Source organism: Adiantum capillus-veneris, chromosome 14 (genome assembly GCF_014529385.1).
Source record: "Adiantum capillus-veneris isolate H3 chromosome 14, ASM1452938v2, whole genome shotgun sequence".
Taxonomy (NCBI): Eukaryota; Viridiplantae; Streptophyta; class Polypodiopsida; order Polypodiales; family Pteridaceae; genus Adiantum; species Adiantum capillus-veneris.
The window spans coordinates 117794406-117821195 of NC_140944.1; the positions used below are offsets into that span (position 1 = coordinate 117794406).

At 45.2% G+C, this 26790-nt stretch overlaps 2 protein-coding genes across 2 annotated transcripts; both read right to left on the minus strand.

Annotated features, from left to right (window-relative positions):
• On the minus strand, window positions 1-23159 carry LOC147443013 (pentatricopeptide repeat-containing protein At2g13600-like). The gene is made up of 6 exons (XM_086528969.1): window positions 22738-23159; window positions 22270-22636; window positions 21928-22089; window positions 2307-2938; window positions 1879-1911; window positions 1-1793 (listed from the first exon to the last, which is right to left on the minus strand). The coding sequence occupies exons 1-6, from the start codon at window positions 23001-23003 to the stop codon at window positions 428-430; spliced, it is 2826 nt and encodes a 941-aa protein (XP_086385095.1). The 5' UTR covers window positions 23004-23159; the 3' UTR covers window positions 1-427.
• Window positions 23160-23309: 150 nt separating this feature from the next.
• On the minus strand, window positions 23310-24320 carry LOC147443014 (uncharacterized). The gene has a single exon (XM_086528968.1). The coding sequence runs from the start codon at window positions 24318-24320 to the stop codon at window positions 23310-23312; it is 1011 nt and encodes a 336-aa protein (XP_086385094.1).
• Between the last annotated feature and the right edge of the window lie 2470 nt (window positions 24321-26790).

Genomic DNA, 26790 nt, shown 5'->3' on the forward strand with positions numbered 1-26790 from the left:
TAGATGCAATTCAAATAGCTGAACATTCATACGACGAGAAACTCGCTTATACAATGCAAATCATTGACAATATGAAAATCGTAAATTTGGTAAAAATTATCCAGTGATATGTGGGCTTAACAGGATTATATATCCTCGTAGTCCATGCCGTAAACAATTAGTGTTTGTCCTTGGTCCACCGATCAAGGGCGCAACTAACACATTAAACGCAAGACTGGAACTCGAAGGAATTGACAGGGGTATGCACAAGCAGGGGAGCATGTGGTTTAATTCAATACAACGCAAAACCTTCATCCCAACACTTGCCATAGGCTGGTTGGCAATGTCATAATGTGACGGTGTATATCTCATCATTGTGAAAAAAGGCAGTAATTTTATAAGGCACAGCTCAAAGTCTGAATCAAGCTAAAATAGAAGCAAGCATTTGCTATGAATCACCACTACGGTCACATGATTCACAAAGCACCAAATCCAAGAAAGGCATATGGTCCTCTTTCCTTAAGCAGCCAAGTAGTCTTTGGAGCTTCAAACTAAAATTTCGATCATTATGCTGGCTTTGGTCATGCACTGTGAAGCCGTACACCTTGCCGTTCACCTCGATGAAGGCTTGCCCGGGCTTTTTCCAAGCTTTGGCATGCTTCCTCAACATCTGCATATTGCTTGCATCCTCCAATAAGTTCACATCAGCAAAAAAATTGGCCATTAGTGCATACCCTGATGCATAATTTCCATCTATTGTAATCAGGGAATCCGAAGCTTGCTTCCCGAACTGCAAACCACCACAAGCCTTGGAGATACTTAGCAAGGATGTCCATGTGACAAGATTTGGCGCAAAAGGCAATATCGAAACCAAATTGACTGCATCTGTCAGCCATCCTGCACGACTCATACATTCCATCAAGCAAACATAATGGTCTACTTTAGGTGTAACACCATGGTTGAGGCTCAAAGACTCAAAAAGAAGACGGCCTTCGTGAACCAATCCAAGTCGATTGCACGCAGAAAGAAGGCTGGCGAAAGTCGCATCATTAGGTTTTAGCCCTTCTTGTTGCATGACTTTGAAGAACTCTAAAGCCCGATGATATTCATTGTTGTGGCCTAACCCAGCAATCACTGCATTCCAAGTAATTACTGTCTTTGTTGGAAGGTTATAAAAGACTGTGAGGGTATCATGAAGGCTCCCGCATTTACTATACATGTCTATTAAACTGTTTCCAACTTGAACATCTGATGCCCACTCGCTGTCAATAACCTGTACATGTATCAACCTACCCTGATTTAATGCGGAAATCAAGGAGCATGCTTTTAAGGCAGAAAGGAAGGTGACATTATCAGACTCTTTTCCATCCAGCTGCATCTGGCAATAGAATTTTAGAGCTTCCTGTCCAAACCCATGGAGCACATGTCCTGCAACAATTGCACTCCAGGCCACCACATCGGGTTTGGATAAGTTAGCAAATAACCTACATGCATCAGTGAGACTCCCACACTTAACATACATTGAAACGAGCGCATTTCCAACCACTTCATTTAGATGATCACTACTTTCAATGATTAGAGAGAACAACAGCGCGCCCATATCTACCTGATTATCATCAGAACAAGCTTTGATAATGCTGGTATATGTGGTGTTATCAGCCACCACTTTCTCCAATTGCATGCCTTCAAAGTAAGATATAGCATCTTCAAAATGCCCATGCTGTAAGGATCCTGTTATTATCGCATTCCAGGGCTGAATATGCCTTCTCGGTAACATCCAAAAGACCTTATAAGCTTCAGAAGCGCAAAGCAACCTAAAATACATTTCCATCAGAATACTTCCAATAAAATCATCTAGGTTTGAGCTCTTCTCAAGCAAAAGAGCATGCATGAACTTACCAATATGCAGTTGAGAACAAGCCTTGAAGACACCTGCGAACGCAACTTTATCTGATTTGATCCCTTCATGTTGCATTTGCTGGAAGAGCTGTAAAGTTACCTGGCCAAATCCATGATCAACATTCACTGAAAACAACGTACTCCAAGTAACTACAGTTCTTTCAAAAAGCCCATGAAAGATAAAATGTGCATCTTCTAAAGCCCCACATTTTCCATACATATCGATCATGCTGTTTGCAACCTTTAATTCCAATGCACAGCTGTTTTCAGTGATGACTGCGTGAAGCAGCTTCCCGGCCTTCGGACAACCTAAACTGGAGCATGCTTTCAAAATGCTTATGTACGTGACTAGATTAGGTTGCACACTACCTTCGTGCATTTTAGAGAAAAGATGAAGGGCTTCATTGCCATCACCCTGATAAGCATACCCTGATATAATTGAGCTCCAGGCCACTATACCTGGCTTAGACACATTATTGAATATGCAAAGTGCGTCTTCCAAGCTCCCACATTTTGCATACATGTTAATAAGTGTGTTGGCAAGGCAGACATCAGACTCCAAACTGCGCTCTACAATGTGAGAATGTATAATGCTTCCCTGATTAAAGGTAGTTATACTGGAACATGCCTGAAGTGCAGCATTAAAAGCATAGTCAGCTGGTTCCACTTCCCTTTTGTGCATTCCATTGTACAATTTGAGTGCATGTTCAGCACAACCAAACTTGGTATGAGCTAGAATGATTGCGCTCCATGTACATGAATCATCCTTTGGCAGCCTAAAAAAGGTTTGTTCAGCCTCCAGCATGCTTCCACACATAGAAAACATGCGTACCAGATGACATCCTAAAACTGTATTCATCCCTAATCCATTTCTTATGATCAGCAAGTATATAAGCCTCCCTGCTGCTAAATTTTTCGTTTGAATGCATGTTTGCAACAGAATCAAGAACATACTAATAGAGATAGGAATTCCTTGTTCAGTTGAGGAATGTACAGCACAAATTGCATGGCTGAGTTTCCCAGACATGCATAGCCTCTTCAAGTTGTGTGTTGGGACCACCTGCGGCTTTTCCAGAGAAGCATTATTACTACTCATGGAAAACTATGAGTTTCATTTTTTAGCACAATCGAAAAGATAAACAATTCCACTCGTATTAGTACTCTGACTGGGTTTGCAATCAACGAAATATCTCAATTGTATATATGATAGTAATCCATTACCCCTCCCTAGTTTCTTGCTGCAAACAGCAACTGATTGGAAATCTTTAAATAACACTTCAGTGCTTCTCCAGCACTAAGTTAAATCAAGGTTTCTTGTATCTACGAGTATGAACAGTGGAAATTATTGGCTTACTAAAACAAGCATTAGTGAAGACGAGAGTGAGAAGTACATTTAATCTTTTTTATGTTTCCTAGACTAATTGGACCTACCTTTTCATGTAAAGCATTGAAGTCTTCTTTTTTGTTTTTTATTTGTCAATGGGTCCATTCATTTTCAGAGCCTTACATAACTTGACTTCCTTTTCATTTTAATGTTCTAGAGTGCCAAAGTGAGCCTTTGCCTCGTTATTTTCCAAGTTAAGATGCCCCACAAAAGCGGGGACTGAAGCTCACAAATTTGTCTTATGGGTCACACAGAGTAACCACGGCCTTTGGAGTCTTGCACAGCAAGATCCTCCTGTCAAAACCAAGTGGCAAGAGAAGAAAAAGGCCAGGTGACTGGGACCCCTTGCAGTTTTAAGGGGCTTGAAAATTAATTTACTGGTTCTATTCCTCATGCAAAAAAAAGGTGTCCAGTGCAGCGAAGGATTCACTTCTTCTTGCTCTGTTGTTAGTTTCTTGGTTCTTTCTTTAATATGAGTCTTATCAAAGAAATAGCGAGAGGCGAAGGTTATCACAAGGAGAGAGGAAACAACAAGGAGATCACACAGCGATAAGGTCCAACCAACCTTCTCTAGGGGCCCCACGCGAGTGCAAACATGAGCATGAGAGAGAGAGAGAGAGAGAGAGAGAGAGAGAGAGAGAGAGAGAGAGAGAGAGAGAGAGAGAGAGAGAAATGAAATGAAATGTTATATTAACGTCTTCAAAAGGCCAGAATGACCTATGAGACCAAACTGATACAAAAGTGGTGAATCTGTTACAATGTCTGGGTACCTTAGTACTAAAGTACTAAGTGTGAAAAGTGTGAAAGTGTGAAAATAAATGTGAAAAACTAAATACAAAGTATTAAATAAACTTCTTAGGAGCATTCTAGGTGTCTGGCTAGAATGTTTCTAATCCTTTGTTGTAGTCTCCTCCGGTGAAGTGTGCTTCTGCATCTTGGCCGTGGTCGTCTCGATTTCCTAAGCTCAGTCGCTCTGTCAATTAGCGTGCCTTTGGTATGACTGTGGGTATTCCTTTGTGCTGGCTGTTGGCCTCTTGCTTCTCCTTCCACTCCTGCTTCTCTCGATCCGAAGAAATCTGTGATCGGCCTCTGAGGCTGTAGTGCTCTTTGTCTTCTCATTAGATTATCCCTGTGCCGATGTAGTTCCAGTAGGTACAAGCCTAAGCATCTTTGATCTTGGTATTGCATGATTCTATCTAGAGGTCCAAAGCCTTCTTTAAAGAGGCAATGAAAACGCCCCCGTATCTCATAGTATACTATGCAGTGGCAAGTGTAATTCTGTCTCCGGCTCCATTCCGCATAACTTGCAAATTCTGCTCTCAGGTAGAATTCCCCTAAATCTGCCAAATTCAATTTCCAACTGGTGTGAGGATGTACGAATCTGACCAATAGCACATCTCAAACCATGAGACAGGTGGATATCCATGTAACTCGGGCGAATCACAAATCCATCTTCAGATAGTTGTAGGAAGTTTTCTTTGTAGTCGGCCATCTTCGTGCCCAATTCTTGTGTAGGGTCTACCCATGTCCTCTTAGTATCCAACTGTATATGATCCTGTCGGATGATTTTATTAATCTCCGTTCGTGTAATTGCCAGTGATGGAGCCTCAAGAGAGTATTGGAAGGGGGGTAATCTTTCCATACTGAACCCGTGTCTCCGAAACCACGAGGACAGTTGCGCATACCAGCATGATGTATCCCCTTTCATTGCTAATTGCTGAGAGGATTTGAGGGCCAGTCTAGTATATCGGCAATTATTTGTATCCCACAAACCATGTATAAAGGACACTGATCGGGTAAGAGCTTCAATTTCTATCGGAGGGGCCGCTTGTTCCGATCGGGTAATCGCGTGTGGTACGGAGGCCTTGGCTCTAATCATTCGGGAAATCATAGATACCAAAGGTCTCTCCATTGACTTCCAATTATCCTGATCCACAGATGGTCCCCAAATCTGGACCCCATAAAGCATAGCCGAAGCCACCACAGTATCAAAAAGCCAAAGTTTTGTTCGTGGTTCCTAAAACTGCACTTGTGAACACATCCTCTCCAACCCTCCCAAGGCCGCAGAGGCTCTGGATAATCTAGCATCCGCTGCTTTCTTAAGAGTAAACTTCGGTCTTGCAAATACCACCCCAAGGTATGTGTATGCATCTGTGTACTCTACTGTATCCTGGCCATATGCAAATGTAGGTGCCGATCTCCTGACCCACTGCGGTGTGGTGTTAAACACCATAACTTTGCTTTACCGACAGTCCACTGTCCTCCGCAAATTTATGTAATGCATCTAGCTGCCTCTGAATTCCATCTGGTGATTCTGCTATCAATACAATATCATCTGCATACAACAACAAAGGGATCCATGACCCTGCAAGTTGAGCCCCTCTGTCACCCTCTCTATCAATGTAATCTGATACCTCATCTATGTACATACCAAATAAAGTAGGGGACAGTGGGCATCCCTGCTTTACTCCAACGGTGGAATGAACAATGTCGGAATCCCCTTCTGGAGTACGTACATAACCAGTTACTGACCCGTATAAGGCCATGATCCCCCAAATAATCTCTCTGGGGACCCCTAACTCTTGCATCCTGCGCATCAATCTGGCCCTTGGTACCGTATCAAAAGCTTTCCGGAAATCCACAAAGCAACAATACATCCTTCTCCCGTTTGCTCTTCCTTCCTCAATAATGGCTCTGAGCGTAAGAATATGATCTAAAGTGGAATAACCCCTTTTGATCCAGCTTGTCCTGTTGCTCTTATGCCCTCATTCTCTGCCCATCTACTCAATTTTTGTTCAAGAATGGATGCGTACAGTCGGGTCAAAGTGTGACCTACCATAATGGTGCGGTAGTTCCCGGGTATCATAGGGTCCCCTGACTTGAAAATAGGTACGATAGTAGATAATTTCCAAGATTCAGGTAATCCTTCACACATGACCCGATTAAACAGCCGAGTAAGGACTTCTGAAAGTAGATCCCTGGCATGGATCAGATGTTCTGCTACTAAGAAAGTAGATCCCTGGCATGGATCAGATGTTCTGCTACTAAGAAAGTAGATCCCTGGCATGGATCAGATGTTCTGCTACTAAGAAAGTAGATCCCTGGCATGGATCAAATGTTCTGCTACTAAAATGACCTATAAGAGAGAGAGAGAAATGAAATGTAATACTAACGTCTTCAAAAGGCCAAAATGACCTATGAGACCAAAAGGTTACATGTGGTGAATCTAATACCAGGTCTGGGTACAAAAAGTACAAAGAACAGAAAAGAAAATAGTGGGTAGGGGTGGGGTGAAAGCTGATACAAAGGGAATAGGAAATACAAAGGGGGGGTGAGCTGATACAATGCAATGGAGCTCTTTGACAGTCGAGGCATCATATACATACCATCAGTATCCGGGACGGCTCCTATGTCGCGCCAATATGGTATGGATCCTTTGTCGCAATCTGCGTCGATATCGCAATTATGCTGTGGGGGCTGCTCGAACTCCTCTGTCTGTGACTGAAAGAAATATGTAATCTTCCGCTGTCGCCGGATCTCTCTCATTGTGGCCCTCTTCAAGAGGTCCTCTCTGTGTTTGCGAATCTCCAGTAAGTATAATCCGAGCTCTGATCCTGGTATCTCATGACTGTAGAAAGTGGCCCAAAACCCTCTCTGATAGACAGTGAAAGCGACCTCATATCTCATAGTATACTGGGCAGTGACCTCTCGTCCATCGTGCTGGGATCGGTACCCACGCAATCTGGAACCAATCCTGTTTTCATCTTGCCTTTTCTTCCACGGTCCTCTGCTGCTCTCGAACTCTCATGCCTTTCGTCGTCCTTGTCATTCTTTCTTTCTGTGCCTTTTTAGGGCACTTCGCGGAGATATGCCCAGTTTCCCCGCATCCAAAGCACTTCCCCTCCTTTATGTAGTGAGCCCTCTCTTGAGGAGTAAGTTTGGGTCGTGCATCCTTGTCTTTCTGTTCAGGGTTGCTCTTTCTCTTTCTACTTTCATTTTTCGAAGTCTGTCGGCTCTTTGCGTCATGATCTCATCTGTGGGGCAGGTCAGACTACCAGAGTGAATGGCAAAACCCCGTTTCGCATGACTCATCAACTCCTAAATAGAAGCTGACTTTTGTTCCAAGCAGTAATCTCGGATCTCTGTAGGAAGACCCAAGGTAAACCACTCAATCTGTTCCTCGAACGAGATCTTCTTAAATGAAGAGGCGGGTAGAAAAGAGCTCCAGAATCTCTCGCAATAAGCGTCCACTGTATCCTTCTTGGTCATCCAAAGATGGTTCCAAGCAGTTCGTATGTCGCGTTCATACTCTCGAGTCAGCCATGAAGAAATAAAAAGCCTCTTGAATTTCAGCCTTTGATTGGCGCTGTCTTGTTTATTAGAAGCGTGGACCACCAAGTTCGAGCATTCCCCTTAAAGTAAGAGGTAGCTCTTCTGAATCTTAGAGTGCTCTAAGGAACGCCCTCCTGAGAAAGCTATGTCAAACTGCTGTATAAAAGACAAAGCCTTCGAAGCATCTCTATAACCAGAAAACGTGTCAAATTTAATTGATTGTCCACCTTCCTTAAACTCTCGGACTTTCTTGCTTTTGTCTTCTAGAAAGTCATACTGGTTGGCTTCATAAAAATTCTTCTTCTTTGCGTAAAAGCTGATGTCATCAGAGTCCGAACTGTCTGAAGACGAGTCCTCTGTAGGACTGTCAACCACGGGGCGAGATTTAGACTTCTTTGCCTTTTTCTTGTCCTTTCCAAAGCTTTGCATTTTGCTTCGCTTTTTGGCTTTTTTGTCTTCTTTGCTCGAGACAGATGAGCTAGAAGAACTGTCAGAAGAAAAAGAATGAGGTACTCCTTCAAATCAAACACGCTTCTTCTGCTTTCTTGCCGATTCAAAAGTAGACTGACGACCCAAATAACCCGGAAAGTCAGCACCTTTTTTCTGCCTTTTGTCGTGCTTTTTAGCTTTGTTTTGTGCGTCAAAAAGCTGAGCAATTCGTGCATCAACCACCTCTTCTAATTCTTGCTCTGTGTACATCCTGGGCGTAGGAGGTTTCTTGAGAGCCGGTTTGAGGGGTGGCTCTGTGGTCTTCCGCCACTGTGAGTGCACCTCATCGAAAGAGGTCTCGCTCATATATTTTGCAAATTTTGGGTCCTTCGCAAAATTGAGCATCATCTTTGTTGCATCGCTGATCAATCGTCGACGCTCCATCTCTTCGAGCTCCGCCTGAGTAGGGCGGGCCGTACTCCTCGCGTGAATCTTAGTTGTGATCTCTTCTCGCATCGTCGGATGCAGAGGAAGTCAACTGATCTTTGCCTAAAGTCATAGGTGCCGCGTAAAAAGGATCGGATTTCCTGTAGGAGAGAAATCGGCCGCGCTCTGATACCACTGTAACAGACTTGGACACTCCAAGTCGAGAATCTACCGCGACATCACAAACAAAACACTTCAAATAGTTCACAGTTCACAATTGATTCGACACTCGCCCGGCGGAGTTCTGTGCCTAGAGATATTGGCCCCAAAGACTGCCGCCCCTTTCGGTATTTCTTTTTGTATTAATTTGTGTTCAAAGTACAAGAGTGTAGGCACGCGCTCACTCTCAGACTCTGCGTCCAAATGCTCTGCAGAGTGGGAGGCCTCCCCACTTATTTAAAGGTTTACAAGGATGCAAAAAGCAGAGCCCCAAAAGCTTCAAAAATCAAAAGCATTCACTCTCAAGCCTTCTTGAGTAAAATAAAGCAATTCAATAAAGTTCTCTCACACACAAGCTCTCTTGAGCCAATAAAATAAAGCAAGAGCTTCTCTCTCCCATCTTTTGCGTAGAAAAAGCAAAGTCAAAAAGCTGCCGCGATTTGCGGGTGTCCGTACAGCTGCCACATGTCAGCAGCATGGAATTCGGAAATCCACAACCAACCACGTCAGCCTTTCTGCAACAACTGCAATTTCCCTGCAAGAGAGTGTGTGTGTGTTAGGGTTATGCCACATCACCATTTTATGACAGTACTCTAAATCTGCTTGTCTCAATCTCTAGCTGATGTGAGGATGTGCATATCTGACCAACAGCACGTCGTATCCCGTGGGATAGACGAGTATCCATGTATCCTGGTCTGATCACAAAACCATCCTCCGTGAGTTGGAGTTTGGAGAAGATGCTCTCTATAGAAAGTCATCTTCATACCTAGCTCATGTGTAGATTGTATCCATGTCCTCTTCATATCCAACTGAACCAAGTCCTGTCTGATAGACCTGGTAATCTCTACCCTAGTGAGGGAGATGGAGGGTGCATCCAGAGAGTACTGAAATGGGGGTAGCCGGTCCATACTAAAGCCATGTAACTGAAACCAAGATCATAGTTACCAAGGGGACGGAGGGGACGGGGCTTAGGAGCGTGGAACGACCATAACCGAGTCAGGGACAGAAGGGAACGGCAGGGAACGGCCGGTTTTTCATCCGACGGGCGGGAACGCACGTAGCCTACCGAGGACGGGGACCGACGGACCAGCAGGGGATGGCTGGATCTTTCAAATTTTGAAAATTTGACCGTTTTTAATGGACAGAACTGGTAGCCAACGTCTGTTTTTTAGGGGGGACTAGGGAGGCTATAAAAGCTATAAAAGCACGCTTGGGCCTTTGGGTCTCTCAACTTCAATCAAGGCTCAAGTGACAAGCCTCTCCTCTCTACCATCTAGACTCTACGGTCTACCTTTGAGCGCTCAAGCTCTACCCTTGAGTCTCTTTACCCACTCTCTCCCTGTTCAACCCTCTCAACTTTGAAGCTCTCCTCTACTCTCTCTCCACACAAGCTCTCCTCTTAGCTCTACTCTCTCTCCACCATCATGTCATCTCAAGCTAACTCCACTTCTCAAGCCGGCTCTTCTCAAAGGAGGCCCGCCATGCAAACATGGTCATGGTGGGATGAAGTCGACTCTACCGTGCGTGGTAAAGGTGGCGGTGCAATACCATGGACGTGCAAGCTATGCCCGTACAGGAGAACGGGTGGTGCAAACAAAGCGCGAGCCCATCTTCTTCATGAACCCGGTCACGAGGTGAAGTTTTGCCCTCGACTATCTCCCGAGAAGAGGTTGGAGCTTCTTGAGAAGCTCGCGGTATATGAGGTCGTGGAAGTGGCCAAGAGGGGCCGTTTTGTTGCCGTTGATCCCTCCACCACGGCGACACCGCGAGAGCAAAGGCAAGCCAATCTTGACTCCACCTCTTAAGCGTTCAAGACAAATGCATATACACCAAGGGCTTCCATTGCGCATCGCCAAAGCACGCTCAACGAAAATTGGAATCCTAAATTGAAGGAAGAGGTGGATAGGTCAGTTGCCCAATTCTTCTTCCACAACCACATTGCCTTCCATGCTTCGCAGTGAGTTTCCCTTGTGACTTATAGCATATGTATTATGCACATTGCAATCTCCCATTTTGTATTTCATTATGAGGTCTCGACTCTAGATTCTCCATACTAACACAACATGCTCTATTTTGTGTGGATACGTCTCCATACTTTCGAACCATGGTTACGAAAATAGGGGAATATGGCCCCTCTTATGTGCCACCTTCATCGGAGAGGCTTCGCACCACTCTCCTTGACAAAGAGAAGCTTGCCGTGGAGCAAGCGGCCCAAGCAACAAAGGATGTGTGGGAGACCAATGGCGTCTCTCTCCTTGTAGATGGATGGAGCGACACCCGCAAGCGGTCCATCCACGGAGTGGTGGCCTACTCTCAGGGGGAGATGTACTTTGTGGAGTCACATGATGCATCCAACAGTGGCAAGCCCACGGAGATGCTTGCTGCGGAGTGGACAAGTACCATAGAGATCATCGGCCCGGAGAATATCCTTTGTATAGTTGCAGATGGAGAGGCGTCGAAGAGGGCAGCCGCGGCTATCATTGAGGGCATGTATCCCAGCATTCATGTCACATTTTGCATGGCGCATTGCCTCAACAACCTCCTCAAGGACATAGGGAGCTTGTCATGAATTTCACCCACCATTGGTGACGCCTCTAAAATTGTCTCCTTTGTGCTCAACCATCAAAAAGTGCGCCATGAGTTCTCAAAGATGAGCGACTTGTCCTTGCTCAAATATTCTTAGACAAGATTTGCAATCAATTGGCTTATGCTAGGCCGCTTGTCTACATGTGGCGGAGCCTTAAGGGGCCTCTTTCTCAGAAATGAGTTCCAGGCCATGCTGGAGTCTACATCAGCAACAGGATTGAAATGCCGAGAATGGGCCGACAACGCCGCTTGGTGGAAGGAGGTGAAGACTCTTGGCGCCATGGTCAAGCCTATTCTACACCTACTTCGAGTTGTGGATGGCTTGCAGCCATGCATCGGCAAAGTCTACGAAGCCATGGATCGGATGATAGAGACACTTGAGAAGCTTGTGCCTGACCCTATTCAGTATGCGGAGATTCGTGGCTTGTGTGAGTCGAGGTGGGAATGGATACCACTCTCCACTTCATGCGGCAGCTTATGTACTTGACCCCGAGTTTCAGGGAAGGCGTCAAGAAACCAACAAGGAGGTGAGCAAAGGATGGCGGCTTGCATTGAAGCGCCTTGAGCCTAGCAGTGACATTAGGCGCAAGATTAGAGATGAGCTACTCAACTACAGGCAAAATAAGGGCTCCTATGGATGTGTAGATGCACAGGTTGATCGTAGCAAGATTGGCTCGGTTTTGTGGTGGGAGGACTATGGAGGAGATGGCCCACATTTGCAACGCTTGGCTGTTCGTGTCCTTAGCCAAGCATGTACCACTAGTTGCTTGGAGCAACTATGGAGCTCACGATCCGGTGGACACCTCAACTCCGATCTAGAACACCTGCAATGCCACATACATAAACAAGGCACCTGTGGAGAAGAGAGATCATTGAGGTAGAAAGAGAGAAGACATCTAAGAATGTGTGTGTGTGTGTGTGTGTGTGTGTGTGTGTGTGTGAAGCACAAGGACAACAAGTCTAGATCTCCTCCTAGCAAGGGAAGACATGCCCTAAGGATCATGGGCGGATCTAGGACTACTACTCCGGGTGCATGGGAAACTGACTGCAGTGGATGTGGAAGGACCATCGTGTGCCTCTCCTGCTGCACATCTCGCCAACCTCTAGTTATGGTGAGCTGCCCAAAAATGCTAGGGCTGCCCTCTCCATCTACTGCCTGCCGGCTGCCCATGAAAAGCATTGGGGCTGATCTGGAAAACGCTGGGAATGCTGACCAAAAACACTAGGCCGACTCCAACCAGAACTGCACCCGACGGGTGCCCTCCCCTCTGGGCTCTACTACATACATAGGAGGAGACACACCCCCCCCCCCCCAACCCCAAAATAAAAAAAAGCTCCCTATATAGGGCCAGCCTCAAGTTGCCTGACCCAGCCATCATACTCCTTGACCTCATAAAAGAGGGAAATAGGGAAGAAAAAGAAAAATAGGGATACAAAGGCCCCTAGGGCCCAAGGGGAAATCTCCAATGGCTAGGGAATAAATATCCCTTGCCAATAGGAAGATACATGGCAATGGAAAGAGCCAAAAACCTGAGCTCAACATTGCTGGAATGTCTCGACAAGAGAAAACTCTCAGACTGGCCGCGCACAACGACAAAACAGCCCTCACTCCCTAACACTTGTCCCTGGGATAAATTGGGACTGATTGAACGAATCCAGAGAGATGACATAACTCTAATAGGCTCCACAAAATACAATGCCACAATGCGCCCCCCCCCCCCCCCAAACCCTCCCTCCCTATATCAGGGCAGCAACAAAATTGTCCGACCCACATCCATTAAAAAACCCACATGGGCATAGCCACAAAGAACCCCTCACTCACAAGACCTAGACGAGGAGACCCAAGAGATGACTTCCAAAACTCTAATACACCTCTCAGACCCTCGGTACACAACAAGGCCATTGAGGAGATGAGCCCTTCTCTACCACTCATGTGCCTCTCTTTGGATAAAGCATAACCTGGCACCCACCAATGAGCTTGCAGGTTGGAACTTTTTCCATTGTAGTCCATGCCACACCGGTAGACTCCATTGAGTCCTTGTTAAAATCACTGTCATGACTATCCGCATCAAACTTGCCTTCACCTCTGATGTTTTGCAAGCTCTTGCCTTTGCCTTCAAATTTACAATCCCGAAACAAAAGACCACGCTTTCCACAGTTGTAATAACAACGGCTCCGGGACTTCTTTTTAGTTTCCGATGCAACATGTGCCGATTCATCAATTCTCAAAACTCGAATCTTGCCTTAGGAGACTAAGGCACCTCCTCAATAAGGAGAGAGCTAAGATGATCAATATCTAGCTTTTCCTTCGTGATTTGCAAGTGTAATGAGCTTAACACCATCTCAAACTCCTCGGACAACTTCATAAGTACCAAGGCAGCTAATTGAGTACTAGTCAAAGTACTTTCATAGCCGAGAGTTGATCATGGTTTCAAGCTTGATATAAAATAACTCTCCAAGAAGGGTACTGCTCACATCGTAGAGTCTCGATCAACAATATCTCCAAGCTTTGACCAAATTTCAATGGCAATTTGCAAAGTTTGTAGGCGAGAGAAATTTCCTTCGTAAGTGTCTGAACAATGGCTAACATCGCCTTGGCATTACTCGCATCCCAATCAACGCTGCATGCACAATTGAAGAAACTCATCATCTTGAAGTCGAGTCCACATGTTGTTGGACTTTGTAGGTCTTGTCTCCGCGCCATCAACAATGTCCCACAAGGCTTTGCATAGGAACCTGTTACAAGCTTGGACACTCCAAGCGAGAAATTAATAGCAACACACGAATAAAAACTACAAATAATTGAACTTGAAGAGAGAGAGAGAGAGAGAGAGAGAGAGAGAGAGAGAGAGTCGGCACAACACGGCAAAGTTCCGAGCCAAGACACACTAGCCCCAAAGATAGGCACCCCTATCGGTATTTCTTTATTATTGCTTTGTAAGGTGCAACGGAATGATTGTTTGCGCTTTGTTCAAGATGAGTGCTCCGAACTGTGCTCAAGGTTCCTTTTGTTCTTATGGAAGGTAGAGCCTTCCGTTCTTAATGAGAGAATGCTATGATCACAAACAAAGTGAATGGACACTATGCGTGCAAGTGTATGAGACTGAGAGATAGAGAGAGAAGAGAGATGCGACACCAGAGACGTAAAACCCTCCTCCGAAGGCCCCACTCTCGTCGGCGAGAGTGGTCTACTATTGATTGCACAAAGTGGTACAAAGATGAAGTATGAAAACTAATGCAACTCGTGACTATGTCGGTGACGACGACGAGGATGACGACGACAACTTAAGGGCTGAAATCTGCGGTCTTCTATCTGCTGTCCATAAAAACGCTATGGCTGAGGGCTGAATGGGCTACTGTCCTTAATGCTGAAATTGCTGTTACAATTGCTTCACCGAAGGCTGAAAATGCAAAACGCTGGCAGCCCTTGTGGCGTTAGTGAAAACGTTGGCTATCTGGGAATGTTGGCGATGATTGCAAGGCTGAAAACGCCAACTTGGGGGAGGTGATGGCGATGACCAAAAACGCTAGTGCAATGAGAGGGAAAACGCCAAGGCTATGGTGCTCTTGATGGTTCTTGCTGAGAAGGTGTCTGTCGAGCGGTGGAGCTCCTACTACCTCTTCTGCCATTTAGTGCTAACTTGGATTTGCTTATATATACAAACTTAGCAAAATTGCCCTACCTACTTTTGTTGGAAAGTCACTTAAATTAATAATTGAAAAATGTCAAAAATAGAAAAAATAGGCTAAAATCACTGGAAAATCCCCCTAACTGATTATAATGGATTCTGATGGAAATACTGATGATCATGGTGTGTGCAACCAGAGGATATGCATCTATGCTAAGTGACTAGGCATGCACGGTCTATGAATAGACTCACAAAAAGTGCCAGATCACTTCTAATCTAGACTGACTGGACTGACTGAACCCTGATCATGCTGTAGCTTGTCCACAAACACATAGGGTTGGATGTCTCACGTGACATCCCCTCCTTTTCAAAGTGAGGTACTGGTACCGAACTGTATGACGTCGAGAGAGATCGCCAATAGCTTCCGGAATCTTGGAAGGGACTCTTCGCCGGTCCACTCTGATGTGTGGGTCGTGCGGTACTTGAACTTTATAAAGGTCTGCAACGCTTGCTTCTTTAAGCCGCGCCGAAAGCAACACAAAGTCTTCTGTGACTCCTTCGATGCTTCAACTTTGTCGAGAGTCGTGCTTCTTTCTTCTTCAAGAATCTCCATGGCTGAAAATTCCTGAAACCATTTCCAACACAAAACCATGAACATACCTATTCCATGTAAAGTGAGTGGAAAAAATCATGTCTGACTGTGCATGCAATGTAGATGAACAAAGAGACGGAGTGCCAAACCGTTCACCACACACACACAAACAATGAGATCGAATCTTTCTCTTCTGATCGAAAGCAATCAACTATGGCACTTCACAACGGAAATGCCCATGCTTGGTGCTCATACATTCATGTGCTCGTTCGGAAACTGTGTCATGCCAAGGAAGAGACATGGAATGTGACTTCCTTACATACATACTTTTCAGCTTTTCATGAAAAATCCGCATACATTCGTGCTCATCCATGAGAGAAACGTGCTCAACATACAGTATGTCATACCTAGGAAAAGGGATCACATAACTATGCTGACTAAAATACAGGAAACGATCACGAATGAAACATTCGAACAATGCGTACGTATCAATCATGCGAACACATAATACTTCCTGTGAGGGTTCTTTGGACAAAGGCTCGAGAGCCAAGATCGCTTCTTCGTGATTGATCGAATCTGCAACGAGGTTAGCTTCGCTAGGAAAAGCATCCACTAACACATCATCCTTGTGAACAATCACATAATCTTCAGGCAACTCATCATGCTTATCTTTATCATCCAAATCATCATGCTGCTCACAATCATGCAAATCCGGTGTGTCATGCTTTGGAGAAAAAGAGACTGAGAGAGTCGCCTTCTCACGAATCCGTGCAATCTTGTCCTGCATATTAGCAATGAGAGATGGAGAATGAACTATGTCCTCTCCATGAATGACAATGAGAGAATCACTTTTGGCATTGAGAGTGAAAGTATTAGCCTCCCAATCAATGAGAGAGTTAGCATCACGAAACCATCGAATGCCCAAAATCATATCACATCCTGAGAGAGGAGAGACAACAAATCTTCTAGTGAAGGTAGCTTTTTGAATTGCAAACAACACATCAAGGTACTCCTCCATGATGAGAGCGTCCATACCGGAAAGAAAGCCAGAGACCTCGATAGGAGATTTCGGACTAACTTCGAGACGGGTTCTCTCAACAAGAGAAGGACTGATCACATCATGCATACTACCTGGGTCAAACAATATGACAAAACACTGCCCCGACATACGACCATAACATTTAATGAGAGAATCATCAATGGGAGGGTCATGAGAAACTTGGGGCACACTCGTGTTATCATTAATTGCATTGACAGAGGAAGTGGGTTCTGTGGATTCTTTAGATTCATTCGATTCAAGCTTAAGACATGTTCTTTTTATGTGACCCTTAATGTGACAATGAAAACAACAACCTTCCTTAGAATAAGTGCTTTGCTCTTCCGATGTGATGTATCCTCCTACAATTCCTTGTGCTACCTTTTCATCTGGAGTAAGCTTAGGTTTAGCAATTGTGTTAGCCTTACCTTTAGATTCATTGGAAGAATTCTTTTCTGAGAGACTGTTGGAAGATTGGTTAGAAGAGTTACCATTCTTACCGTTCTTACCGTTCTGAGAAGTCTGCGAGGTACTTGTGGACGTCTTGTTCTCCTTAGGCTTCATCTCCTAGGCGAGAGCAATCGCTACCGCCTTGTTGGGATCGATTGGATCGAGCACCTCGACATCGTACTTGATATACTCGTCCAATCCAAAAAGGAATGCCTCTTTGCGTTCATCATCCGACTTGCGTAATTGGGTACCTAGCTACAAAACAGGAATAGAAAAAGACATAACCGGCATACCATTTTGCTTGAGAGCGCGCCAATCGTCCTTCAATCGTGCGAGGTATTGAGGTGGTATAAACCACGCCTTGAGCTTGTCTTGGAAATCAGCCCAATTGAAAGAAAGGGGCGTGAATTCATCGGCTTCCTCTAGGTGCGCGGCTAGCTGTGCCTCTTGCCATGCGTGGTACCAATTTATTGCATCACCGGCAAGGTACATAGCTACCGTCAAAACTTTGCTATTTCCTGTTTTCTTAATTGTCGCAAAATAAGCATTAAATTGATGCAACCAAGAATGAATAACCGAAGCATCCATCTTACTGTCATACTTACTGAAAGTCAACTTCTCTGTGACCGGGTTGTTGGAATCCGAATCGTGGCTTGTGCCACTTGATGAACTCCCACGATCCTTGGGTGGTTCAGATTTCGAAGCAAGTACCTGTCGAACCAATTCTTGAGTTCATAGTTCTCTTTGAGCCTCTCGCTCGATCTCCAAGGCCGCGCTTCGTGCTGCCGCTTCCTCCTTTCTTAGTTCTTTTCTTTCTTTTCGTGCGTCGCGTTCGCGTTCTAAAGCAATGCGATTTGCTTCTTGTTGTGCGTCAATTCTTTCGTTCCTTTCGTCGCGCTCGCGGTCCTTAGCTTCTTGTTGTTTTGCTTTGCTTGCGAGTTGTGCCAACGCAACTCGATTCGTTTCTTGTTGTTGTGTCATCATGTCCAACATCGACTTGACCATCGCCTCCATAGACGTGGGTCCAACTCGTGGCGTAGATGGCGAAGGGGGAGGGTTGGAAAAATCTCATGGTGGGGAGAATCCTTGGTCGCATCTCTCATGCTCATCACCTGTATGCGAAGTATCCATTCCGCTTCGGGTGACGACCATGCACTATGATCTTTGGTTCTTAAGTTCACGATGAACTTAGGTTCTTGAGGGTCTTGAGGGTCTTGAGGTTCTTGAGGTTTTCTTTTGCTTGCAAATCACGTTTGAGAAGGATCTTCTCTTCACCCAAGTTCTACTCTTTTCCGCGGGCGCACCCCTTGGCGGCCTTGTGCTCACACCAAGGTTGCTTTTTCCCACCTCACGTCGATTGGCCAACCGCTAAGTGCACGGTCCGCTCTCAATGAGTGAAAAGAGACACAAGGGGAGGCTGGACAAGCCCTTCTTTCTTGGGATTCCTCTCACTCTTCAAAAAACACAATTAGGAATCGACACGCCCAAGCGAACTTGGGTTCGTGCGACCGCAACAAGCAAAAAAAAAAAAAATCTTGTGGTTCTTTTGGTTCTTTCCTTGAGTGATACAGAACACTACCAAAGCTCTGATACCAATGTAAGGTGCAGCAGAATGATTGTTTGAGCTTTGCTCAAGATGAGTGCTCCGAATTGTACTCAAGGTTCCTTTTGTTCTTATGGAAGGTAGAGCCTTCCGCTCTTAATGAGAGAATGCTATGATCACAAACAAAGTGAATGGACATTGTGCGTGCAAGTGTATGAGACTGAGAGATAGGGAGAGACGAGAGATACGACACCAGAGACGTTGTAAAACCCTCCTCCAAAGGCCCCACTCTCGTCGGCGAGAGTGGTCTACTATTAATTGCACAAAGTGGTACAATGATGATGCATGAAAACTGATGCAGCTCGTGACTATGTCCGTGACGACGACGGGGATGACAACGACAACTTAAGGGCTGAAATCTGTGGTCTTCTATCTGCTGTCCATAAAAACGCTATGGCTGAAGATCTGGGGCTGATTCGGGGCTGCTGAAACGCTGTTTTGGCTGCCGTTTTGAAGGCTGAAAATGACGATCTTCTACAGGTACCTAGGGCTGAATGGGCTACTGTCCTTAATGCTGAAATCGCTGGTACAATTGCTTCAAAAACGCTGGTAGCCCTTGTAGCGTTAGTGAAAACGCTGGCTATCTAGGAATGTTGGCGATGATTGCAAGGCTGAAAACGCCAGCTTGGGGGAGGTGATGGCGATGACCAAAAACGCTAGTGCAATGAGAGGGAAAACGCCAAGGCTATGGTGCTCTTGATGGTTCTTGCTGAGAAGGTGCCTGTCGAGCGGTGGAGCTCCTGCTGCCTCTTCTGCCATTTAGTGCTAACTTGGGTTTGCTTATATACAAACTTAGCAAAATTGCCCTACCTACTTTAGTTGGAAAGTCACTTAAATTAATAAGTGAAAAATGTCAAAAATAGGGAAAATAGGCTAAAATCACTGGAAAATTCCCCTAACTGATTCTAATGGATTCTGATGGAAATACTAATGATCATGCTGTGTGCAACCAGAGGATATGCATCTATGCTAAGTGACTGGGCATGCACGGTCTACGAATAGACTGACAAAAAGTGCCACATCACTTCTAATCTAGCCTGACTGAACCCTGATCATGCTGTAGCTTGTCCACGGACACATAGGGTTGGATGTGTCACGTGACATGCTTTGCAAAGGTACGACTCCCCGAGGATCCAACTCTCTCCGATACTTTGCATCCAGATGCTCTCCAAAGAGTGGCCCTTTGGGCACTTATAAACTTACAAGGGATGCCTAAAACATGCCATGGCCCAAAGTACATTTAATATACTTCAGAACATGCATGTTCGCCTTCTAATGAGATTCTCTAAGCTAGTTGGAAAACCTACTCAAAAAACCAACTGCAAAAACAAGTGTTTGTTCTAGTATTACACAAAAAAATCAAACTTCCCACAAGATTTTTGTACTTCTTGATGTCAACTAAGGAAGAAGAATCCTCCATAAAGAGTTTCACATTCATCTCCATTGGAGTACTCAAACGTTTACAATCCATCATCCCAAATGCTTTTAGAATTTCTATTGTATACTTTTGTTGATGGATAAAGATTCCCTTTGTAGATTGCCAAACCTTAATCCCCAAACAATAATGTAGAAGTCCCAAATGTGTCATTTCAAACTCCTGAGCTCAAACTCTTTCGAGTTTGTTGAATAAGCTCTTCATGATCACCTGTGATAATTAAGTCATACATAAGATAACAAAGACTTGCTTTTTGTTCTCTCTTGGTACATACAATTTGCTTCAAAAGCACTCCTTTCAAAGCTAAGCTTTTTGAAAACTTATCGATCCCAACATACCATCCTCTTAGTGATTGCTTTAGGCCATACAAAGCCTTTTTCAACCCTATAGCCCTTCCCTTTCGAATGGGGCGACTCAAACCCTGATGGCTTCTCTACATAAGCATACTCCTTGAGAAGTCCATTCAAAAAGCGGATACTATTCCATTTTAAAAACAACCCAACAAAGGATAGAAGCAAGAGAAAGTACAAGGCAAATAGTGGTCATTTACGTTGTGGGAGCAAAGGCTTCACTCACATCAAACCCTTCAATTTCTGAAGAACCTTGTGCTACTAACTTTGCTTTGTACTTGTCCAATGAGCCATCATGTTCATATAGTTTATAGTTTGACTTTGTGAACCCATTTAGTGTCAATGACCTTCTTCTTTGGTGACCGATCCACTATTTCCCATGTTTCATTCTTTGTTATGCTGTCATACACTGACTGCATTGCTTCTTTCTACTTTAAATCAGCCATGGCCTCTTCAACAAAAGTTGGCTCCTTTACAGAGCCCACAATTTCAATCATTAGAGTCATTTTAACAATGTGTTGAACATAGTTGACACGTACGGTCACGTACGATGGTTACACGTACGAAGACGTGCGGTACTAATCGAACTAAAAAAATTAGACGTACGTTGACGTAACGTACGATGCAAAAAAACAAATCATATATTTTTCAGAGCTTTTACTCAATTATGAGTAACTACTTAGTATTAAGTACATACAACTCAAAGGAGATGTCTTACAAGTAAGAACATTAAAGATTTGGCCATGGACATTGGAAACGGCAATGTTCGAAAAAAGATGATCATGATTGCATTTGATTTCATAATTCATTACATAAGTAGAGAGTCGAGGCTCGAGAGATACAAGTGACAAAAAGTAGTACAAAAAAGTAGTGACACAACTCATAGTCTCATGGCCCATGGGTACAAACTTTAAAGCATAAAGAGAGAGTTCTAAGTGCTCATATCGCTCTCATCACCGGAGTTGTGGTCGGAGCTTGAGCTTGAGCTTGAGCTTGAGCTAGAGGTAGCTGCATCATCCTCATCACTACTTGCATCAGATGCACTAGATGCAAGACCATAATCTCCCTCACTAAGGATGTTGCCCTCATCATCAAACTCTGGCTCTCTAGGATCCGCAGGTCTAGAAATGGACACATTCTCCAAAGTGGTGTCCGCCATAGTAGATCCGCTACCCGAGCCTCGCCGCACATAGGTCCTGGGTGTCCGTGCCGACACTCTTCCACTCCCACGAGCAACCGAAGTGGAAGCTCCTCTTCCTGTAGTTGCCAAAGCTCGCACAACCACCTTCTTGCGGGACCGTGTGCGAGAGACACGGCGATCAATCTCCTCCAACTCCAAGTAGAGGTCTCGAAATATTTGCTCCTCCTCTGGATCGCGATCTTTGTTGAGACTCTTAAGAGTCTCAATGGAGAGCTTGCATTCATCTACATTCACCTATTTGTCATTTACAACATGCAAGAAGATTAATGGAGTTAGCAATTTGGTATGCCAAAAATATGAGCACATGATACATCATACATATTACATCATACATGTGAAAGCATAAATAAAGAGTATGATGTAGCCAACTCAATTACCTGCCTTGCCATTGGCATCTCGTGCATGGACCTCAACATGCGTAAATTGGAGCGACAATAGATAAGCCGCTCCAATTGCTTCGTAGAAAGCTTGTTGCGGATCTTGGTGTATATAAGAGAATACGCCGACCAATTCCGCTCACATGCACCCGATGAGCAATCCTAGAGCACATAGATGATAGAAGAGAGGCATGAGATTTGAATTGTGGGAATTTTCAATTGAAAGGTGACTTATGTGACATGTCACATGAATGATGAATGTCAAATGATGACATGATTGAGATTATAAATTTATAATTTATGGTATGGTATTATGTATAATTATTAATATATATGATATACCTGTCCAAGAACCCTCAATGCCACCCTTTGAAGGTGAGGCAATTGATAGCCAAAACATTCCCACCAAAAAAGAGGCTTCACTAACGAATCCCTCTTCCAACACACCGAGGAAGCGAATGCCGTGCCTCTTTGGTCTCCATAGTTGATGAGCTCTTGGAGAAACTCTCCATGGTGTTCTTCATTGAGTATCTTTGGAAGGTACTTGTCGCGCTCCTCTTGAAGTGCTTGATCCGCAAAGATTGATGGCTTTTTGAAAGCCGGATGCAAGAGGGCGGCAAAGCCATGGATTGGTCGCCTCATCCAATCCCACCGCTTTTTAACAAGGAAGAGAATGTCATCTCTCTTTGGAGAGTCCTCCAACACATCACTACAAAGAGAGAGAGAAAGATAGTCAAGCATGGAAGGGTAGAACCGTAGATAGAAAAAGACAACTTATAATGTACATAAATCATAAGGTGATATGTTTACCGTGAACCATCGTGTGCTCCATCAAGAATGGTGGATCTCTCAATCTCCTTGTAAGCCTCCTCCATGAAGTGGTAAAGGAGACCTATGGTAGACCCTTCCATGTCGGTCATCCGAAGCACCTTATACAATGGCAATACCACCATGACAAGACCCTTGACCTCTTGCCAAAACTCCTCCTTCAAGCAAAGCCGTTGGATGGCCTTTGCATCTTGTTGGGATGATTGGGTCTCTTCTTCAATCCATGCTTTGAACTCATCCGAGACCATTGTCTTTTGCAAGTTGTTTGCACATCATAGAGGCGCTCAAGGAGGAGCCACATAGCGGCAAAGCGTGTTGCGGAAGGCTTCTTCAACTCCAAGCCGGAGTAAGTCCGATATATCGCAAGTACTCTCACCTTTTTGTTGATGAAGTTGACGATGGAGAGGGCTTGGGATAGAATGTCCTTTACCCAAGGTAGGTCGCCAATGTCCTCCAAGAGGAGGTCAATGCAATGTGATGCACATGGAGTCCATACTATGTGTGGATACTCGGCCTCTAGCTTTTTGGCCATGGAAGCACAATTGGAGGCATCGTCAGTGATTACTTGAATGACGTTGCTTGGACCGATCTACATATGGAGAAAGAAGGGAAAGTGAGAAGAGCCAAGGCAAAAGACAAAATTGAAAATAGTAGATACTTGAGAGTGGAATCAAAAATTTTACCTCTTTTATGGCTTGACGAATGTGGCGGTAAATGAAGGCACCCGTGACCTTTTTCCCCCTTGCTCCCGCATCAACCGCTCGCAAGAAGTAGGTGCCAAGAGGGCATGAGACAAGGATATTAATGATTCCCCTCTTCTTGCGGTCACTCCATCCATCGGTGAGAATAGAGCAACCATACTTTACCCATCCGGCACGCACGGGGTCAAGAGACTTGTCGATTCGTGCCCTCTCTTCATCAAGCTTTTTGGTGCGCATGTCATGGTATAACACTCCCGTCCACCCTTCACATGGACCAACCGCGGCAATAGCCTTCACCATGCGTTTCCAACGATCCGTGCGAAGAATATGAAAAGAGAGATTGCACTCAATGATGGTGCGTGCAATCTCTATCTCCGCTTGTCGTTGCCTCTCTTTGAGGAAAGACAATGGACCGGAAGTTCCACCCACCGTTTGTGCGAGAGTAGCTTGCTTTGGAGGCCGCCCACCATGACTTCTTTTGCTCTTCTTTGAGACGCTACCACCCTCGGTGGAGGCCATGGTAGCGCCACCGGATGCAACGGACATTGATGGAGGAGCATCCTCTCCCGAATCGGAGAGATCATGGTCGGGCGGAACCACCTCCTCCGATGCCTTTGCAACCGCCTTGCGCGTCTTCAAGGGGAGATACTTTGCTTTGCACTCTTGGAGAATGTCGTCGGGGATATTCGGACAAGGACCCGCTTCCCCTCCCACCTTGGTCAAGTGGATGATAAGGCGGGTGGAGCTTGAGGTCATGGTCTTCGGGCAATATTTGCAATACCATTTGCAAACATTTTGCTTGTTCTTCACCCTTTCAAAGTAGCGGCAATGCTTGTTGAAGGCTTCATGAAGAGCGGGCGGCATTATGGAGAGCTTGAGGGATGGGGAGTGATGAGAGAACTTTAGAGTAATGGAGAGCTTGAAGGAGATGGATGGAGATGAAGGGAGCTTAAGGAATAATGGAGAGCTTGAAGGAGATGAAGAAAGCTTGAGCCTTGAAGGAACAATGGAGAGCTTGAAGAAGATGAAGGGAGCTTGAAGGAGTAATGGAGAGCTTGAAGACTTGATGGAGTGCCAAAGCTTGAAGCCTTGGCCCTTGATGAATGGAGAGAGCTTGAGGGAGCTTGAGTAGGGAAGGAGATGAATGAGAGAGCTTGAGGGATATATGGAGAAGAAGAGAGGGTGGGCAACCTTATATAGGTTTTGAGGAGAGAGGGAGAAGAGGGTTAAAGAGAGAGCATGCTTCAAAATTCAAATTCCATGTGCCATGGCCATAGCCCATGTGGCTTTGTGTGTGTGTGTGTGTGTGTGTGTGGATGTTGGGGGTGGGGGGGGGGGGGGGGGGGGGGTGGGATGGCACATTGGCTTATGATGCCCCAAGGGCCAAGGCTCCAAGGCCCCCAACGTTCAATTTTTAACGTTCAAAAACTGCCAGCACGTGGCGCTACAAAACGGCTGTAAAAACAGTCAAAAAAGTCCGCCAACGGTCACTTTTTTTTTATCGGACGGAACCCGGACGGAACGGACGGGACGGACGGAACGGACGGGACGTTCCGTTCGACGGACGTGGACAACCCTGGTGTTGAAAGGCTCTTTTTTGCTCCTATATTCTCTTTGACCTTCGCAAACCATCCTCTTCTTCACGAGGATTGGTGAACATGAGGTTTTTAATCATCAAAGAGCTCTTGAGCCCACTTTTTTTTTTGCAAGAAAAGAGATCCTTCCATTAGTTAATGATAACTGCCCGAAGGCTATAAACCACCTCTACGAGAGAGGGCTACCGCAGAAAAAGGAGAGACTCTCCGAGTGACAAAAAATATGTACAATGAAGGCTACATCTGTTGAGCCCACTTTGATAGTGGCTTCTCTTGTGATGCTACAGCTAGGTTAGTTTTATTTGAGTTGCCATCATCAAACAACTCCTCAATTTTTACCCGACTTTAATCTAGCACAAGTTGGATTATTTCTGTCAAAGGTGCAACAGAAAAGGGTGAATCGGGTGATGAGCTTGTCTGCAACTGCGAGCACAGCTCTTGCCAATAGACCTCGTATCTATCGCGATGGATCTCCTCGTCGTCAAGCTCCTAGCGCGTACTGCCCACCGAACAGGCACAAGAAGCCAAGCACTCATGTAAACACACGTGTAGGGACTCACTACGGAGAGGACAGGGAGCGCTAGTAGACGATTTTCACCCATCAGCCTCAACGTTTTCAGCATTCAGCCATAGCCTCGTTGTCGTCGACGACACAGCACCAAGCACCAAGTACGGCAGTACCCAGCACTTAGCCTCTCAAGTACCAAGCATCCACCGTAGTCCCCAGTCCTTAGCCTCAGCATTACCCAGCATCAAGTACCCATTAGCATCTCAGTATTTAGCATCATTTTATCAGCATTTTGTGCAAGTAATAAAGCAAGTACTTGCTCTGGCAACAGAGCAAGGGGGTCCTTGAGGGTGTTTGGGACCCGACATTTAGTGTCGTCGCTTTTCTCTCTCTCTTTGCGTCTCTCTCATTCATTGTGTTCAATTCGGTTCTCTTTTCAAGTGAAGTAAAGTAACCTTGTGTTTGTGTGGAGTACTAGATCCGAGCTAAATCCTAAAACCCTTCCGCTGCTCCTCACAACGCTAGCGTCGGTGACTAATTGTGCAAATTGGTAGATTGTCGTCTTCCTACAAAAGAGCTAGGCATTCTTGTGGAGAGGTCACGTGGGGCTGGTTTGATGCGTCAAAGGGCTGCGGGTGCAGATCTGCAACTATCCTCTCAAGACACCTAAGAAGAGTGCTGCAAAAGGTCGCCTATAGGCTGCTCTTGAACTGATTGCAGATGGCTGATAAAATAAGCCCTCTACAACCAAAAATGCAAGGGTCTTCCCGGCCAATTCGCCTAGGGCTGACTGTGCTTGATCTGAAATACCTTCTTCTGCTATTGCTTCAAAGGAGGGCGCCACACGCAAGGGGTATGAACTGCTGCAAAAATGCTAGCCAATCCAAGTGCCCAATGTAACCCCGATTGAAAAGGGCAGATTCACAATCAGTCAAACGATCACCAAAAGTAGCCGGCAAAGCACACCATGTGAAAAACATAAGAGTACTCGACTCCATAGAGCGCAAACATGTATGCTCAATGATATGCTACACACCTCCCTTGTTCAAAAGCTATGTGGCTCATTAACAAACCTTCGTGCAAAGAGCAGGGTCTTACAACCACTTCTATCCTCTTGTCTATCTAGTATTGGCTTAGAATCCCTGCTTGCAACATTGGGTCAACCCCTCGCTACTTGGGCCTAAACAAATGGGCCACCCTTGAAGTATTACAGCTCTACTTTTGCTTGAAA

Bases quoted from the DNA above. Each gene is read 5' to 3' on its own strand.
- LOC147443014 (XM_086528968.1), bottom strand. From the start codon at position 24,320: ATGCCGCCCGCTCTTCATGAAGCCTTCAACAAGCATTGCCGCTACTTT.
- LOC147443013 (XM_086528969.1), bottom strand. From the start codon at position 23,003: ATGGTCTCGGATGAGTTCAAAGCATGGATTGAAGAAGAGACCCAATCA. The intron at 2,939-21,927 runs GTAATTGAGTTG...GAAAAGCCGCAG, and splicing joins AGATGCCAATGGCAAGGCAG to GTGGTCCCAACACACAACTT. The intron at 1,794-1,878 runs GTAAGTTCATGC...AATGTATTTTAG, and splicing joins TTGTTCTCAACTGCATATTG to GTTGCTTTGCGCTTCTGAAG.